Source organism: Sciurus vulgaris (genome assembly GCF_902686455.1).
Source record: "Sciurus vulgaris genome assembly, chromosome: 3".
NCBI classification, from domain to species: Eukaryota; Metazoa; Chordata; class Mammalia; order Rodentia; family Sciuridae; genus Sciurus; species Sciurus vulgaris.
In genome coordinates, this window is record NC_136463.1 from 35,499,838 (window position 1) to 35,517,366 (window position 17,529).

A 17,529-nucleotide genomic window follows, 5' to 3' on the forward strand; every position below is an offset into this window, starting at 1 on the left:
ACTATGATTTGAATTCAGTGGAACTACCCATGAACTACCTCTTCCAAAGGGAACAGCAGCATGCACAGTTTCAGAGAAGAGCTATCAACACACAAAGAAATCTAACTATGCATAGGATAATACTGTTATCCTTCCCCCACCCCAGCTTCCTCCCTGCATACTGGGGTGGCTCTATCACTGAGCTACATGTTCTCCCCTCTTTTTGAGATAACATCTCACTGAGTTGTCAAGGCTGGCCTTGAAACTTATGATCTTCCTGCCTCAGCCTCCCAAATCGCCATGTATTGCCCCCTTTTAATCTAACTTTTTTGTGACCTGTTTCTCTCCAATATTTTTTTAGCACTTACTATTTGAACTACCATGACCATTTAAACCAACAGTATTTTTTAAGCCCAAAACAACTCTGTAACTGCCAACTACTTGACAGAAAAACACAAGAATAAATTTTATTTTCATTTCAAGAATATTTAAATTGGGGAAAGAAATGAGCTTTTAATGTTAGAATTTGACAGGATTCCAAAACTCTTGATAGGATCACGCAAAAGCCCATCTAGTAAAGTTTTAGGTGACCAGTAACTTTGTCAATTAAGTCTGCTGGTCCTGGCCCAATCCCCAGGACAGTTCGGGAGCCTGGTTCAATCTGAGTACGTCCAGCATCTTGGATTAAACTTACAGTCAGTCCCAGCATTTTTGCATGGGTCAATAATTCAATCAGGGTTTCTTCATCAGGGGCTTTGACTACTACTTTGGGCTGGCCACAGAATTCCCACTGTTTGAGCACTTCAGGGTTTCTCCTTTGAACTTGCTTGTAGGCAGAAACAGCAGCATGAGAACACTGGGCAGCAACTTTTCCTTTTCCCATCTTTAAGTCATTTCGAACCACAAGAATCATTTTGTACTCCCCACTCTCTCCCAAGATGCTTGCTTCAGTTTCGGTCCCTTTCTCTGTTTCACTCGTTGAGTTTTTGGATAGCATCCCAAAGCGTACCCGGAGGCCCCAACCAAGGCACACGCCACAAGCAACTCCAGCAGCCAGGCTTAATGTACCAGGATGAGCCAAGTATTCCATAACCAAAGACTTAAAGAGCATCTTAAGAGAAAAAAAAAAAAGTCATCACTTTATGTAACAGAAAAAGGTTACATGCTTATCAGATAAACACCTTGACTACAAGCAGCAAACAATATTTTAGAATTATGAGGTCGTTGAGTAGAAAGGCAAAATACATTTTTGTTCTTGTGCATACATGCTGTTTCCGCTCACCCCTGTGTATTAGAAAAGTGAAACAGTTAAGGTCATTTTGATATAAACACTATTTTTTGGTTCAAAACTATTAATTCAATTTCCCTAAATCTGGTGGAGAAAGGAAATTTGTTTTACCAATATGCCTAAAAACCAAAGAGAACTAACTCCTTTTCTAGCAAGCAGTGCTTATTTGTGTTTTTATAATACAGTGGTTCTAAAAGGAGGGTACCAATCCCTCAGTGCACTTCCCCATTGTCACAATAATTCTCCTGAGGTGAGGTGCACTACTGATATTTACTAGGCCTGTGCTAAGATATTAAAGACTTTTAAAGATTAAGAGTTGGACCATTGGGCCAGGAGGGGTGACTGTGCACACCTATAATGTCAGTGGCTCACAAGGCTGAGGCAGGAGGACCATGAGTTCAAAACCAGCTTCAGCAACTTAGTGAGACCCCATCTCAAAATAAAAAGAGCTGGAGATGTTGCTCAGTAGTTAAGCACCCATGAGTTCAATCCCTGGCTTAAAAAAAAAAAGAAAGACAGCAAGAATTGTGCCAATGGTACCCTAGTAGAGGTAAAAAACTACTAGTATCTGACATTAGAATCCAACTGCATTTTACACATGAAAACAAAGTATTTTTGGCATAGTTTTAAAATATGCTGAGTTTTCTAGAAGTATAATTATCATGTGATAACCAAGGAAGTTCTTCTTTTATCCTTTAGAAACTCCTTACTCCAGCAAAGCCGTTCATTATATTTGAATCACCGATAAAATTATCTATAGCAGACTACATTTGAAGCTGTTGAGTTCACAATGCTTCCATGTATAAGTATAAGCAACCATCAGTTTCTTTTCCTAGTGGAGTAGTGTCTAAGCATTTACATAAAGAAGCTACCACATTCCTAGTGCTTGAAAATGGTGTCCTTGGAACTATGTAGTGCATAATTTACATGGTATGGATGATAGTCCTGGAAATACTTATTTTATCACAAAATTTACAAATTTTATAACAAAATTACAAAACAAAATTTCATTTGGTTAAAGAAAGAACATTACATTTTTGAAATCACATAGTTGGTAGATTTCACAATATTCCAAAGATTTTCATTTCAGGATAGGATAGCATAGCAAATGTTAAATTATTTTAAAGTTATATTCACATACCATAAAATTCACCCTTTTAAATTATACCATTTATTGGTTTTTAATAAATCCATAAGGTTGTGTTACCTTCATCATTGTTTTCATGAATCCAAAAGTAACCCTTTACCCATTAGCAGTCACTTCCTATTTCCCTCTGCCCTTGACAACCACTGATCTCCTTTATGTCTTTATGGATTATGTAAAGGTATTAGAGGAATACATAAAAGACTTTAGCTCAGTTTAGGTCATGGAAGCCCCCCTTAAGGAAAAGATATTGAAACTGCAACAAAAAAAAGGAGTAAGAAAGGAGGACAAATTTCGGGCAGAGAAAGAACAAGGTATGGGAAAGCCAGAGTAGGAAAATATGGCATGTCAAATAATCTGAAAGTAGTCCAGCTAGCTGAAAGATGGAGGATAAAAGGTGGCAAAGGATAAGCCAGAAAGAAGGGCAGATTCCAGGGGCAAAGAAGGTTTTATAAGCCACTTTAAATGATCTGGAATTCCTCCTAGACAATGGGAAGCTGAGTTAGGAAGATGACTTTTGATTCTAAAAAAACCCACCTAGGTTTCAATGAAAGATTCATAAGTTGACAAAAATAGATATAAGGAAATCAATTAGGAGACTACAATGATGGTAATAACATTATTCACTAAATGAATAACAATCAACTTTATTCACTAAGTGAATCAGGCAGTGGCTACACACTGTATGTAAATTGTTTCCTTCAATGCTCCCAACATCCTTTTAAGGTAAATATATAACAATTAGCCTCATTTTTCAGATAGGAGATTGAAGTAGAGTATAAGCAGCTTGTTGAAGTTTCTAGAGCTAGTTTAGTGGTAGCCTTATTCCAGAGCCCATTCTCTCTATAATACTCTACTATGCCTCTCCTGGTAGTCTAGATGAGATGGTCACTACGAGTAGTGGAAATGGAAAAGAAAAAAGTGGCCAAAGCATGCCTGTCTGATTTGATAACTGATTAAAAGTCTGGTGATCAAGGGAGAAGTTTAGAATGACACCTAGATTTGAATAAATGGAGAATAGAGATACTATTTAGATGCAAAGAATTCTGGTGAAACAGTGGGTTTGAAAGAAGATACTGCATTTAGTTTTGGTTTGACTAAAAGACATTCTGGTTACAGATATCCAATAAATAAATAAATAAATAAATAAATAAATAAATAAATAAGTACAACAGAGCTAGAATAATAGCCTGGGCTAAAAATAAAGATTTGAAAGATCCTAACATATAAATGAAGTTACTGAAGTGATGCAGGTGGACAAGGCCACTTGGAAAAGTAGGTAGAATGGAATACAGGACTAAAGCTAAATCCTGAGGAAATGACATTTAGGGATCACAGGTAAGACACATGGAGTAGTTAGTGGTCAGAGAGTCACATGTAAGTTATAACACACCTAATTTCAGTCCTTTCATTTGAGTGCCTCAATATAGCTGGCAGGGCTGCACCAACATAGTATTTTATGATTTGATGCCTAGCAGTCCTCTCCCTTGGCAAATTCTAAGTAGAAAAGTTTATAAAGTCCATATTATCTTATAATGTATCTTTCAATTACTATATGATGCTTACATATCAGCAGGACTTCTCTTTGACAAAAAAATCAGACTCCAAACTGAAAATTCAACTATTTCTTTTAAAAAAAGGAATACTAACCTCTATGTCAACAATTAGAAGGATTCTGCACAGTTTTCTAGGATGCAAAGTAATTAAATGTTATAAACATCAGACTCAGGCACTACCCAGAGAAGCAAACTGCTCTACATACAATATGGATAACAAACTAAAACCTTTACACCTGTGAAAGTTGTCAGAATAAAAAAGGTGTTGCTTTGGTCAAAACTTAAGAAAATAAGCAACATATGCAGGGAGGTAATGAAGGAGGAGATCTCATGTACATATGCCTGATAAGAACCAAAACAAGAGAGTACCAGAATGTCAGACTTGCACAAAAATAAAATAAAATAAAATAAAATAAAAATACTTCTACAAGGACATCTGCTCAGTAACTGTCTGTTCAACCTTGGACTGATACTACTCTTGTAACTAAGGATTTCTGTTTCAAAACAATACATATACTCTCTTCATTTAGTCTTTTAAATTGTTTCCATGCTTCAACCTCCTCGAATACACACATGGTATCCAAATAAACATATTAAACTTTAGAGAATCTCTCTCCCTTTATTATTTAGGGTGGTATCTCCATTATCTCTGCTTTTTTTTCCTTTTTGTTTGTTTTTTGGTACTGGGAATCAAACCCAGGGATACTCTACCTTTGAACTATGTCCCCAGGCCTTTTTTCTTATTTTGAAATAAGATTTAGGTAAAACATTGAAGTTGGCCTTGGACTCATGATCCTCCTGCCTTATTCTCCCCAGTGGTTGGGATTACAGATGTGCACCACTGCATCCAGTCCATTATCTCATTTTTGCTGCTATGAAAATAAAAGGAAGATGTAAGCCTCATTTTACAGATGAGAAAAATGAGGATCAGAGAACTTGCTTAGGCACAGTAACGAAGTCAGCAGCATTACACAGCATACCTATGATCATAATAAAAAGTTTCTCATCTTCACACACATACACCAGTAAGACAGTGAAAACAATGGGCAAATATTCTATGAATTTCCAAGTTTACTGCTCATGTCCCACATCTCAATGGATTCTTAACTACAAAATCAGGATGCTTTAATCTATTAACCCAACCAGACCATCACCTAACTACTCTAAAATGTTTATCAGTCTGTCTCTCTTTCCAGATACTTACTATGAACACAAAAATAAGCTCAGTGCTTGAGACTATTCTTTTTTTTAATATATATATATTTTAGTTGTCAGTGAGTCCTTTATTTACTTATTTATATGTGATGCTGAGAATTGAACCCAGTGCCTCTACCACTGAGCTGCAACTCCAGCCTGCCTGACACTATTCTTAGTCTCACAGATAATCATTAGCAATCTAGACAGCACAGTAAAACATGCGTGCCCTATAAAACCCTCCTCTTGGTGCCTTCTAATTACCTTGCCTGACTAAACACATTCCACTAGTGCTCTTGTGCCCATTACCAAGTGAACTGTGTTCTACCCATTAATCCTACCCCACAGAACAGCATTTGCTAACCTTATTAAAAAAAAAAAAAAAAAAAGGGCTGGGGATATAGCTCAGTTGGTAGAGTACTTGCCTTACCCCAGGGTTCAATCCCAGCACTGCATTAAAAACAAAAGAACAACAACAACAACAACAACAACAAAACCCTTCCTGAATCTTTGTTGACCTTTAAACCACTCACTTTTCTTCTTCCCTTTATCTCCAAACTTCAGTTTCAGATATCTATTTCTCTGAATCATCGTACCTGGAAGCCTCCCTTGCCCACTATTGAAAATAACAAGGAACCAGACACTTCCTAATTATCAAATGTAGTTGCTTCTTTTCAGGTCTCATCTTGGATTTTCTGCCACTCATTGGTCACTTTTAAAACTTTAAACTTTCCTCCACTGAATTCTTTTACCCAATTATAATCCCACCTCTCAGACAGCTTTTTTTTTTTTTTTTTTAAATGGTACATTGGATTAAAGGGTGTTCTACCACTAAGCTACATCCTCAGTCCTTTTTTATTTTTTGAGACAGGGTCTGGATAAATTGCCCAGACTGGCCTCAAACTTGAAATCCTCCTGCCTCAGACTCCCAAGTCACTTGAATTACAGGTATGAGCCAAAACACCCAGCTTCCTGACAGCTTTTTTGGTTCCCTTCCAAACTCTACATCTTCTGTTTGCTCCTGATACATGTATTGTGTTCACAAGCTTACACATTTTACCTTCTCAGTCTATGTCTGCACTGTCCAATATAGAAGACATTAGCCACATATGATTATGTGAACTTTGATTAATTAAAACTAAAAAAAAAATCAGTTCTTTAGTTACACTTAGCCACATTTTAAATGCTTAATAACAACTTGAAGGTGGCTAGTGACTACTCTGACATACAGTGAATTACTGAACATTTCTGTCATTGAAGAGAGTTCTACTTGGATACCACAGGTCTATATGATCTTTTTCCATTCAATCTATCAATATTCACTGAGGACTTAATGTGCTTCAAGCACTATTCTGAAGCCTGGAGATCACTGGGAAAACAAACAAAAACAAAGTCCCACTCCTCATGGAGCTAACATTCTAGTGGAGAAGACAAGCAATAAAGTTTGTCAGATGAACAATCTCATTTATTCACAAATCATCCTACACACAGACTCCTACAGCGTCTCCCTGGCTCCAAACTTGAACCTTCAGTTTTTGCTAGATTTCATCACTGAAAGGACCATGAAATATTCTTTTCTTTATCTATTTATTGCTTGGGATGGTGCCAAGCATCAAACCCAAGGCCTTGCACATTCAAACTTTCTTTTCTTGTATTCTTTATTTTTTTAGAATATATTTTTAGTTGTCAATGGACCTTTATTTATTTACATGCCGTGCTGAGAGTGGAACCCAGTGCCTCACAACATGCTAGGCAAGCTCTCTACCACTGTCACAACACCCGCCCCCTGTTTTCCTGTATTCTTGATTTGAGTATCCTGCACTTCTCTTCCTCCTCCTATGTCCTCCTACATCCAGTCACCAAATCCTGTTAAACTTACGTTTTAAACCCATCCCACAATTTCTACTTACTGTTCCCTAATTTCTCACTCTCTCTCTTTTTTTTTTCTTCTTCTTGCTGTGCTGAGGATTAAACCCAGGACCTTGTGCTTGCGAGGCAAGCAATCTACCAACTGAGCTACATCCCCAGCCCCACTAATTCTCTCTTGTCAAAGTCTTCCAAGCTTAATTTTTCCAACCCTAATCATTCCATTTTCTTCATTCTTATCCTAGTTCATCCTAGCCCATACTACCATTATAAATACACTTCTAAAACGTTCTAAAAAATCATCAGCTAAACGCGTACAGAATAAAACAAATTCCTTAGCACCAACTCTAAGCACTACACAATTCTGGTTACAGCCAACTCTATCCTTTAACAATTTCTGCTACACATTGTACCATCCAGCCACACCAAATTATTAGGTTCTTTCAAGGGGCAATCTCCTCCGAAATTATTTTCCAGTCTTCCCCATTTTAAACAAACACGCAAATAAAAGCATCCTATTCACCTGGGAAGGACGAGCTGAAATGACACTGTGAAGTTATCACCCTCCCCCAATCAGACTTAATTCCTCTTCGAAGCTTCTGCAGCACTTACAAAGAACTATCAAATACCTCTCAAGACATTATGTGACATAGGAGAATAAAACTTTCGATTATATTCTTAGAAATCTTTTCTTCCCACAGCTGGAAACGCGTATGCACTACTTAGCAGAGAGTGTGAGGCCTGTTCGCTATTTTCTCACATTTGGAGAGAGTGCATCGATGAGGCCTGAAACGAGTGGCTCTGTTGGAAACTAGCAATTCTGGGTCCTAACTCTTCCCAGTATCCTGATTTCTTCTTCCAAACAATGGTCTGCTGAAGAGGCATAGGGATCTGGCGATCACCGGGCGAAGACGAAAGAGGGTGGTCAGGAAGTAACTTGGGAAGAAACGTTCCAGCTGAAAAAAGAATGGAGAACGACATCCCTTTCCTTTGCCCCAGGAGGAACCGACCTACCTAAATTACCTCTCCTCCTCACACGCGCCTTCCCCTTTTCCACTTCGGGAGACCGAACACACTTCTCGCGCGCGAACTACCTCTTCCGGGATTTCAGGATAACTAGTTCCGGATCAAGAACGGAGGAGAGATCAGTCATTCTTCCTCTCGTCACACCCGCAAGGGTCCGGACAGAGAGCCAAACTGAAATACCGCGAGGATCAGCCGAGGTTGCCCAAAAGAGTGGGGAACGTTTCTCTTTAGGAGGCGGTCTCGGCTGGGGAACCGGACCGGAAGTGACGTGAGCGAGTTCCGGTTGGCCAGAGCCCCGCGGCGGGTGTGAGAGTCAGTCGGGAGCCGCTTCCAGGATCCTGAGATCTGGAGAAGCAGGAGTCAGAGCGGGTAGGTAAACGAAAGCTGGGAATTGGGGAAGGAAGCTTGAGACTATACCCAGAGCTTGGCTTCTTCCAGCTCTCTTAATGCAGATGTGGGGCCCGGTGTTTTTTACTTCCAAGAGTATTTTAGGACTCTGCTGTCTCTGATTGCCTCAGTCTGGCGGTAGCCAGGTTATTTGGGACACCTCTCCGTGGTTGGTTACCGGACATTGAATCCAGACACTGAACTCCCGACGGTTCGCTTTCTTCTCCACAGACCTGGAAGCCGTACTCGGCTTCTGTAAAGAACCCTCCTCCTGGGGTGTCTAGGACCTTGGAGTAAATGGAGAAGGTTTTCCCTGCTGACGACAGAGTTGTTTCTCAGGACCTTTCAGCTTGATTCTTGCCCTCCCCAATCATTGGTGCATGATGTTAAATCTTTCCGCTCCTAAACAAAGTCCAGGCGTACAAGTGTCATCTAAAACCCTCGTGGTATAAAGTGACCAAGGAAATGGGCCTTCCCTTCGTAGACCTTTTCATGAAAAATAGAGTTTTCTGCCTTTTCCAAATCCCTCACCCCCAATGCTTGTATTCCATTACATTGGAAGTACTTGCAATAAAACATGAAGGTCGACTTTATCTTTAAATTTCTGAGAAGCTTTATGTGTCCTCTGTCATACTGCTTTATTACTTAAGACCTCCAATAGATTTTACAGTCATCTTTTGTATTTCTGCAACTTCAAGTAAAAATCTAATAATATACAGACTGGACACTGTGTATCTTGGCAGCATCTATTCTTATCTGACTAGTGTCTTTAAATTGTCCTTTGGTGCGTGTCAGATTTTGTAGACAGATTGCATTGATCATTTGGAAACGCTTGTTTTTAAGGATTTCTAGTGTTGTAATGATAGAGAATTTAATATTCTAACTGCTACTACCTATTAAATGTATTGACATTACAATTCAGTTCTGTATTCTCAGCATAGATGATGGGAAGAAGCTACCATTTACTAGGCGGCGCTTTATGCATTCTATATTATGTTTGTATCGACCTTTGGAAGAGAGATGGTGGAACCCAGACAAATGTGACCAATTCGTGTAGGTGTGAAATGACTGAAGTGGAAATCTCATATTTTATTTCTTTGCCTATATTATTGTAAATCAATAATGCTTTTTTTTTTTTTTTTTGAGGGATATTTGCTACTTGAATACACACAGTTAATTCTGTTAAATTCCTGTGGCTCGTTTTCCAGAAAAAAAATACACATATAACCAGGTTTTTGAAGTACTTAAATAAATGGTTTGATGCATTTTAACAGGTTTTCTATAGCTGGTTTAATCAGTTTGTTGTTTAATTCACATGTTGCTCTTATTTTTGAGTTAGCAATTTTTTTTCATACCTTTCTTAGAAATGAGGTGTCAAGGTTTTTGGACAGGTGGAATTATAAAAGTTAGATGTAACATTAGTTTAATTTCCAGTAAATTTGCTCGTTGATTACATAAAGGTAAAATCTGTTCTTATAATCTTTTTGTTCAATTCAATTGATTAACTGATTTTTCTCACATTACCAACTTCTTCCTGGGTTTAAATGAATCACTGCTTTTTAGGATTTTGAAGATTATTAAACTTTAAACCAGAAGATCTGGATTGACGTCTGGGCTCCAACACTTATTGAGAAATTATTGGCAGGATACCTGACATTCTTAGCTGGCCTGGATTGTGTTGATAAAAGTATACCTTACTTATTTTTATAGGTCTGTCACAGGAGATAATAAATGTGAAATCACTATATAATAGTGAGATAGTAAGTGTGAAATTACTATATAAGTGAAAATATGATGATACTTTCATTCTACACAGCTGGAAGTATATCAGTGTAGAATACTATTCCGTTGAGTAATTTTAAAATTTGATGATTTGTATTGTGTTCTTTTTTTAAAAAAATTTTTTAGTTGTAGATGGACACAGTACCTTTATTTTATTTATTTTTATGTGATGCTGAGGATTGAACCCAGTACCTCACATGTACTAGGAAAGCACTTTACCACTGAGCCAAAACCCCAGCCCTATTGTGTCCTCCTATTTATCTGAAAATATTATCACACACTTCTGAGATGATCTTTCCCCTACTTTTGAACAGTAAAGCTAGCCAAGAATGGTTTGATACTCTGATTCATTGATTAAGTCACATTGGTTAATAAGTAGGTGGTTGGAGGATGAGTATGGTTTTGGAAGTTTAAATCTGATCTTTCTTGGTCATCCTGTATGGTCATGTGAGAATTTCCAAATACACATAAATCTAAAGTTTTTAGTTGCCTGTATATTATTAACTAAAGATTAGAAATAGCCCCATGTTACTTATATTAAGAAACCTTATTATTTAACTAAGACCAGTATTTAGAAAGAGCTTCTGTGAACATATAGTTAGATTTTTCTCATTTAATAGAGGAAAAAAATTAGGGCCTAGTATCAAGGTCAGCTGGCATAGTAGTGCCAGAACCTGAACTGGATTTAAGGTCCTAAGTATTCTTTGTATTCTGCTAAGATTGTCTCCAAGCATTTTGTATGGCTTGGATATATTTCCTGGTTTACAGGACAATGTTTTCTTTTGTGCATTAAAGAGTAAACACATAAACATAAACATTTTTTAACTGGTATAGTCTTATAAATTGTAGTAAAACAAAAGCTATTTGGAAAGATTTGTAATGAAATAGATAAGGAAAGAAAATTACTTCAGAATCAATATTCTGAGTTCACACTTCATTACTATCAGGTATCAAGATTTCTTTCTGGCAAATGGAAATGACAGGATCCTTGTAATACATGTTTTTATTGAGTGAATGTTGCTAATGAGTTGGGGAGAACTGTGTTAATTTCTTAGCTTGAGATAAAAAATTTCCCCAAGCTGTTGTGATTTTAATAATCCATTGTGTTAATTATGTGTTATCTGTAGTCATTTCTGTAGCTATTTTGTTGTAGGTAAATTCCTTGTCTTGCTGGGAACTCTGTGATTTCATTGATTTCATAAAACCTGTTTAGTCTCTCTCCTTTCCTACCCTAATGTCCCATGACAAACAGGATGAATTGAAGCATAATTTTGTTGTGTTTTGTTAGGTGATAATCTACTTTCTTAAAGATTTGCAAATAGTTTTGAGAGTAGACTTTGGGGAGGGAGTGCTGGGGATTGAATCCAGAGCCTTGTGCTGCTAAGCATGGGCTCTATCACTGAGCTGTACCCCCAGCCCTGAGAATACACTTCTAAGAGTATATTGCTTGAATAAACTCCTTATTCAGCCTGGGAGTAACGTTAGATGAAGTTTGCTGAACAGTAGTTATATGTTATGTAAACCTTTATATAAAGCTCATTTTAAAACATTATGTTCTTAGCTGGGTGCAGTAGTGCACCCGTGTAATCCCAGCAATTTGGGAGGCTGAGGCAGGAGGATCCCAAGTTCAAGGCCAGCCTCAACCTCAGCAATTTAGCAAGACCCTAAGCAACGTAACAAGACCCTGTTGCAAAATAAAAAATAAAAAGGACTGGGGATATGGCTCAGTGGCTAAGTGACCCTGGGTTTAATCCTCTGTACCAAAAAATAAATAAAATAAAATAAATAAAACATTGTTTCTTAGAAATTTGAATGAGAGATACTTTTCTAGGTCATATTTAAAGTTTTAGGCATATTTAAATTAAGCAAGGGCAATCCACTGAGTAATCCCAGCTAGTCCACTCAACAATTGCTAAAGTTTGTTTCTTGTTTTTTCAGTAGATAATTGGAATGTTTTCTTTTTTTCTTGGGATTCTTTCCCAATAACTTTGATCTTTATAGATTATTCTAAAGGACTACGCAGGTGGTGTTAAGAGCTAGGAAGATAAAACCTTGGTTCAAATTCCAGCTCTATTACTGTGTGACTCCTGATCTGGTTACTTAAACTTTTTCTGTCTCAGTACCTTTATTGTTAGGGTTAAGTGAATCAATTTAAGTAAAGCATTTACAACAGTGCCTAATACATTGTTAAGTGTGATTGTAATCATTATCATCATGTGACCCACTGAACTGTTGCAAAGAACTCTTTCCCAACCCCCTTTTGAAAGCTTATCTTTATGTTGCTGCTTGCTTATCCTTTGCTCATTATTAATGAAACTTTAGTAAATAAATATCTTAGAGTATACATTTCATTTCATGAATATTTTACAATATATGTGAGATTCTTAACCAAAAGAGGCATTTTTGTAGCCATTCTTTTAACTTTTTTTTTATTGTCATTTACAGGTGACATTCTCTTTGTAATCTATAGCACAAAATTTGGCAATTGAAACCAACTATTCTTTGATATTTAATGATATCTTCTAGCACTTTCTTTGCATGCAAAGATCATTTTCCAGTGACATCTGTTGTCTTATCTGGTCATTCATCCTGGCAATGAAGGAACATCTTGTATCCTAGGGTTTATACCAGATTCTGGGGAAAACAATAGGAAATAAGAAATGTTATGAAGGAAACAAGTAAGGTTCTGAGAGAGAGTTAACAATGTGGCTATGTGCCTCTTTGGGGCTAAAACACAAATAGACTTGGAATACAGTGACAGGAGATGAGATAAGAAAGATATGCAGAGGCTAGGTCATGTCGAACTTTGCAGGTAATAGGATTGAGTTTGCATTTGATTTTGAGTGCAATGGGAAATCATTCTACAGTTTTAAGTAAAGGAGTAATATGTTTCATAATAATTTAACTTCTCATGTGTGGAGGATGAATTGAAAGAGATAAGAATAGAAATGGAGAGAGAAATTATGAGTGCACTGAAGTAATCCAAGTGGGAGATGAAAATGTGCTGGACTAGAGAGGTGGCAAAGAAGATGGAGAGCAGTGTGTGGATACTAAATATATTTGAAATAGAACTTGGTCCTGGATTAGATCAGTGGTGAGGAAAAGAGAAGAGTCAAGAATGACTAAGCATCTGTATTTAGTAACTGGGTGGGTGTTTGTGCCAGGTACTGGGAGAGGGAAGATTTGGGGAGAACCATGTCGTTTGCATGTTTGTTTTAAGGTGGGTAGGTATGGGGTAGACAGGGTGTGTTAAATTTGAGATACTTGGGAATCATTCTAATGGTACTATTACCTACATAAATCTACAGATCAGAGCCAGAAATACAAACTCAGGATGATATTTTAAACTGGAACCAAATGAGTCACTTGGGGAGACAGGGAAAAGTAGAGGTCCTCAGCCAGGTAAAGGAAAAAGCTCTGGAAAAGAAAACCAAGGATTGTTTCTAAGGAGAAGGGTTAGAAACAAAAAACTAATAAAATTCATTACATGTAGCAGGGAGAATACTGTAAGAGACAGAGGGGTGCGAGATTTTTTTTTTTGTCCCTAAGCTCATGAAAGTTTATACTTAGAATTCTTTTAAGAAATGGTTGACTTTGTCAAATGCTGCTTTCCGGTCTAAATGAGGACAAAATACAGTTGAGTAAAGTCAGATTGATTCATCTGGCAAATCATTTCTTCACTCATTGTTAAGTATAGATCCTTGCAGGAATTTTCAGGTTTCCCTTAGTCCAGAGAATATCCAAGGTTCCCATGCCCCTTATAAATTCTTAAGATCTTTTATAGGAATTGTAGTACAGTCATCCCTTGATATTCACAGGGATTGGTTCCAGGATTCCCTCAGACACCCAAATCTATGGATGCATACAACCCATTGCATATCCTCCTGTATAGTTTAAATAATTCATAATAACCACCTACAGTGTAAATGTTATATGAATATTGTTAACCAGTATTTTTTAGGGGATAATGACAGGAGAAAAAAATCTGTTCATGTTCAGTACAGATGCTTTTTTTTTTTTTTTTAAGAGTATTTTCAGTCAGCAATTGGTTGTAGATACAGAATTTGTGAAACAGTAGGACTGATTGTACTAGTACTACTGGGGCAGAGCAGTGTTCTCTAGTCCTATGTAATCAGAAAAGGCTATCGGATTTCTATAAGATAAAGTTCTATTTTCTGTGATTTAACTAATAAAACTTTGTTTAAAGATTATATGCAGGGACTGGAGATATAGCTCAGTGGTGGAATGCTTGCCTCATATGCACCAAAAAAAAAAAAAAAAAAAAAGAGATCATATGCAATTCAGATGTAAATATATACGTATTCCAGTAATTATTTGCATTGCCAGATAGTTTAGTGCCTTTGAACTTCATTATATAAGAAATTTTTATAGATTTTTTATTTGTAAAAATGACATCTCACTAAAATTGAAATCAATTTTATATATCTGCAAAACCTTTACTTTTAAATATTTAAATTCACTCGTAACTTGAATAATTATGGGCAAGTGAAGCTTACCAGGCATAGTCTTACCTCAAAGTCTTTGCACTTTTTCCTACAGTGCTTTTCCCTATACTTTTCATGCCTATTCTGTAATGTCAAATTCTCTGAGAAAGCTTTTCTGTCTACCCTGTTGATGATTGTATACAAACACACACATTCACACACACCAGCTTTATTTTTTACTGCAGCACTAATCACTGTTTGAATATTTTTGTTTTCTGCGGTCTCTCTGGCTCCTCCGACTATGCCTAACATATAGTATGCACTGAGTAAAAGTTGCTAAAAGAATAAATGAGGGCTGGGGATATAGCTCCTTGGTAGAGTGCTTGCCTAGCGTGCACAAAGTCCTCAATACCCAGCACCACCAAAAAAAATTTAAAAAGAATAAATGAAAAATTTTAAGTGATGAATAATATTTCATTATGGTAGTTAGCCTTAATTTATTTTTTACTTCTGACAATAAACATTTGAGTGGTTTCAGGCTTTTGCTGTTGTTACTTTCAACTTTTCTGTCCTTAAGACTGTGGTATTCTGGGTCTTCCATTGAAGAGGCGGCCTTGAGAGCTCTGAAATTCTTTTAGGGTCACCTTCCATTGTCTTGATGAATAGCACCTGGCTTCCTTTACCCTCTACTAGTCTCCTCATCAATAGTTTGCTTGGCCAGTGCAGGGTAATCCCAACTTGGGAGCCAAGTTCAAGGCTAGTCTAAATTTAGTGAGGCCCTAAGCAAATAAAAAGGACTGGGGATGTAACTTGGTGGTAAAGCTCCTCTGGGTTCAATACCCATTACCCTCTACCCCCCACAAAAAAAGTTTGCTGGACCAAACCCTTTGTTTCATCTCTAAGTATGATTTTTATTATTTTTTCTTTTTTTGGGTACCAGGGATTGAACCTAGGGGTGCTTAACCACTGAACCACATCCCTATCCCTTTTTATATTTTATTTTGAGACAAGATCTTACTCAATTGTTTAGGGCCTTGCTAAGTTGCTTTGAACCTACAATCCTCCTGTCTCAGCCTCTGCATGAGGCTCCACCAATTTGCTAATACCTTGTTTCTCGTTTTCATTTGAGACTTCATCAGGTTGGCCTTCACTGTCCAGCTATTCACAGACACTTTGATAATCTCTGAGAAAAATCTATAGCTCTTTTCTTCTGAGCCCTTATTAGAATCACCCTTAATGCACTGTTCATCACAATCTAGGCTTTTATTCCTTTTTTTCCTTTGGTACTGGGGATTGAACCCAGGGCCTAGCACATACCAGGGAAGTGCTCTACCACTGAGCTATATTCCCAGCCCTTTTTGTATGTGTGAGATAGCTTGTTATTAAGTTGTTTGGGCTGGCCTGAAACTTGTGATCCTCCTTTCTCAGCCTCTCAAGTAGTAAGGATGATGGGCATGTACCACCACGCCTAGCCACAATATAGTCTTTTTCCAGTGTTCACTTCAAAACTGCTCCTGTGTCTAACTGTTACCCTGTTCAAAAGCCACTTCTGCATTTTTAGGTATTTGTCATAGTGATACCCCACTCCTGGTACAAATTTCTTAGTCAGTTTTACTGGATAGTTTATAAAGAATAAATTTATTTCTCACAGTTCTGGAGACTGAGAAGTCCAAAGATAAGCCACTAGCATCTCTTTGCAAGATGGAAACTTGAACATTGTGCCATCAGGAAGGAAGAAATGCTGTGGCATTCACATGGCAGAATGACAAAAAGTGCACAAGGGCCTAATTACCTCTTAAAACCCTTAATACTATCATATTGGCAGTACCTGAATTTTGAAGGAATCATTAAAACTATACCAGTTATACAACTGGGAGTAGAATTGTTAGCCTAGTGTGTGGGCCAGCATTCAGTTTTATGGGTTGTTTCCTTAACTTTACTATTGTCAGTCATATTTCCTACTTTTTGCCAAAGGAATATATGTAAAAATGATGTGATAGATTGTGAAATTGAGCAGTGGGCTGCAGGATGGCCACAAATTCTTTATGTGTTGTATACATACCTGTTTTCAATGTGATTTCATTTCTAGTGTCTGTTATTCCATCTGTTGAGTCTGTACTTGACTTTGTTTCTTGCTCTGGCCAGTGCAGCATTCACAAGAATGACAAAGGCACAGGCTTGAAAAACGGGCTGTCCTCTCTTATTGCTCTTTGGAGTCTTGAAACCAACTGGACTAACCAACTGGAGAAGAGAGGACCATGCAAAGGAATCCCAGCTGAGTGACGTTTGCCAGCTCAAGAGCCAAGCTTGTCCAGACTAGTACTATATAACCTAACTGACTGGTCATGATAAATATTAAATAATTTTTTTAAGTCACTAAGTTTTAAGATTAAGATGTTATACACTGCTGGTTATAAATGAATCTCATTGTGATCTTTAACCCAAGGACTCATACGTGCTGGGCAAGTGCTATACTGCTAGCCACCTCCTCAGCCCCTCATTGTGATCTTGATTTATATTATTTGATTTCAGTGAGGGCAGGGTAGATATCTTAATTATTAGCCATACATAAAATTCTTCTTAAAACCAGGCATTTGGATTATACACACCTGTAATCCCAGCCACTCAGATGGCTGAGGCAGAATGATAACAAGTTTGAGGCCAGCCTAAACAACTTAGTGAGACCCTGTCTCAAAATAAAAAGGTGTCACACACACACACCTCTGTGTCATTTACCTGTTTTAGTTTTATAGTTATTTGTCTTTTTCTTGACATTACTGATTCTTTATATAATCTGTCTTATCCTTTATCAGTAATATGTTTCTTTGGTTTATCTTTTCATTTTCTTAAGATGCTTGGAAG

At 37.3% G+C, this 17,529-nt stretch overlaps 2 protein-coding genes across 2 annotated transcripts in view; one reads left to right on the forward strand and one right to left on the reverse strand.

Annotated features, from left to right (window-relative positions):
• Positions 1-420: 420 nt before the first annotated feature.
• Positions 421-8,253, reverse strand: PTRH2 (peptidyl-tRNA hydrolase 2). The gene is made up of 2 exons (XM_079131480.1): positions 8,042-8,253; positions 421-1,090 (listed from the first exon to the last, which is right to left on the reverse strand). Exon 2 carries the CDS (start codon positions 1,088-1,090, stop codon positions 551-553), a length of 540 nt encoding a protein of 179 aa, XP_078987606.1. The 5' UTR covers positions 8,042-8,253; the 3' UTR covers positions 421-550.
• Positions 8,254-8,284: 31 nt separating this feature from the next.
• Positions 8,285-17,529, forward strand: part of VMP1 (vacuole membrane protein 1) — a 118,832-nt gene continuing 109,587 nt past the window's right edge. The window contains exon 1 of the mRNA XM_079131443.1: positions 8,285-8,422. The gene's annotated coding sequence lies outside the window, so the exon portion shown is untranslated. The remainder of the gene's footprint in view (positions 8,423-17,529) is intronic.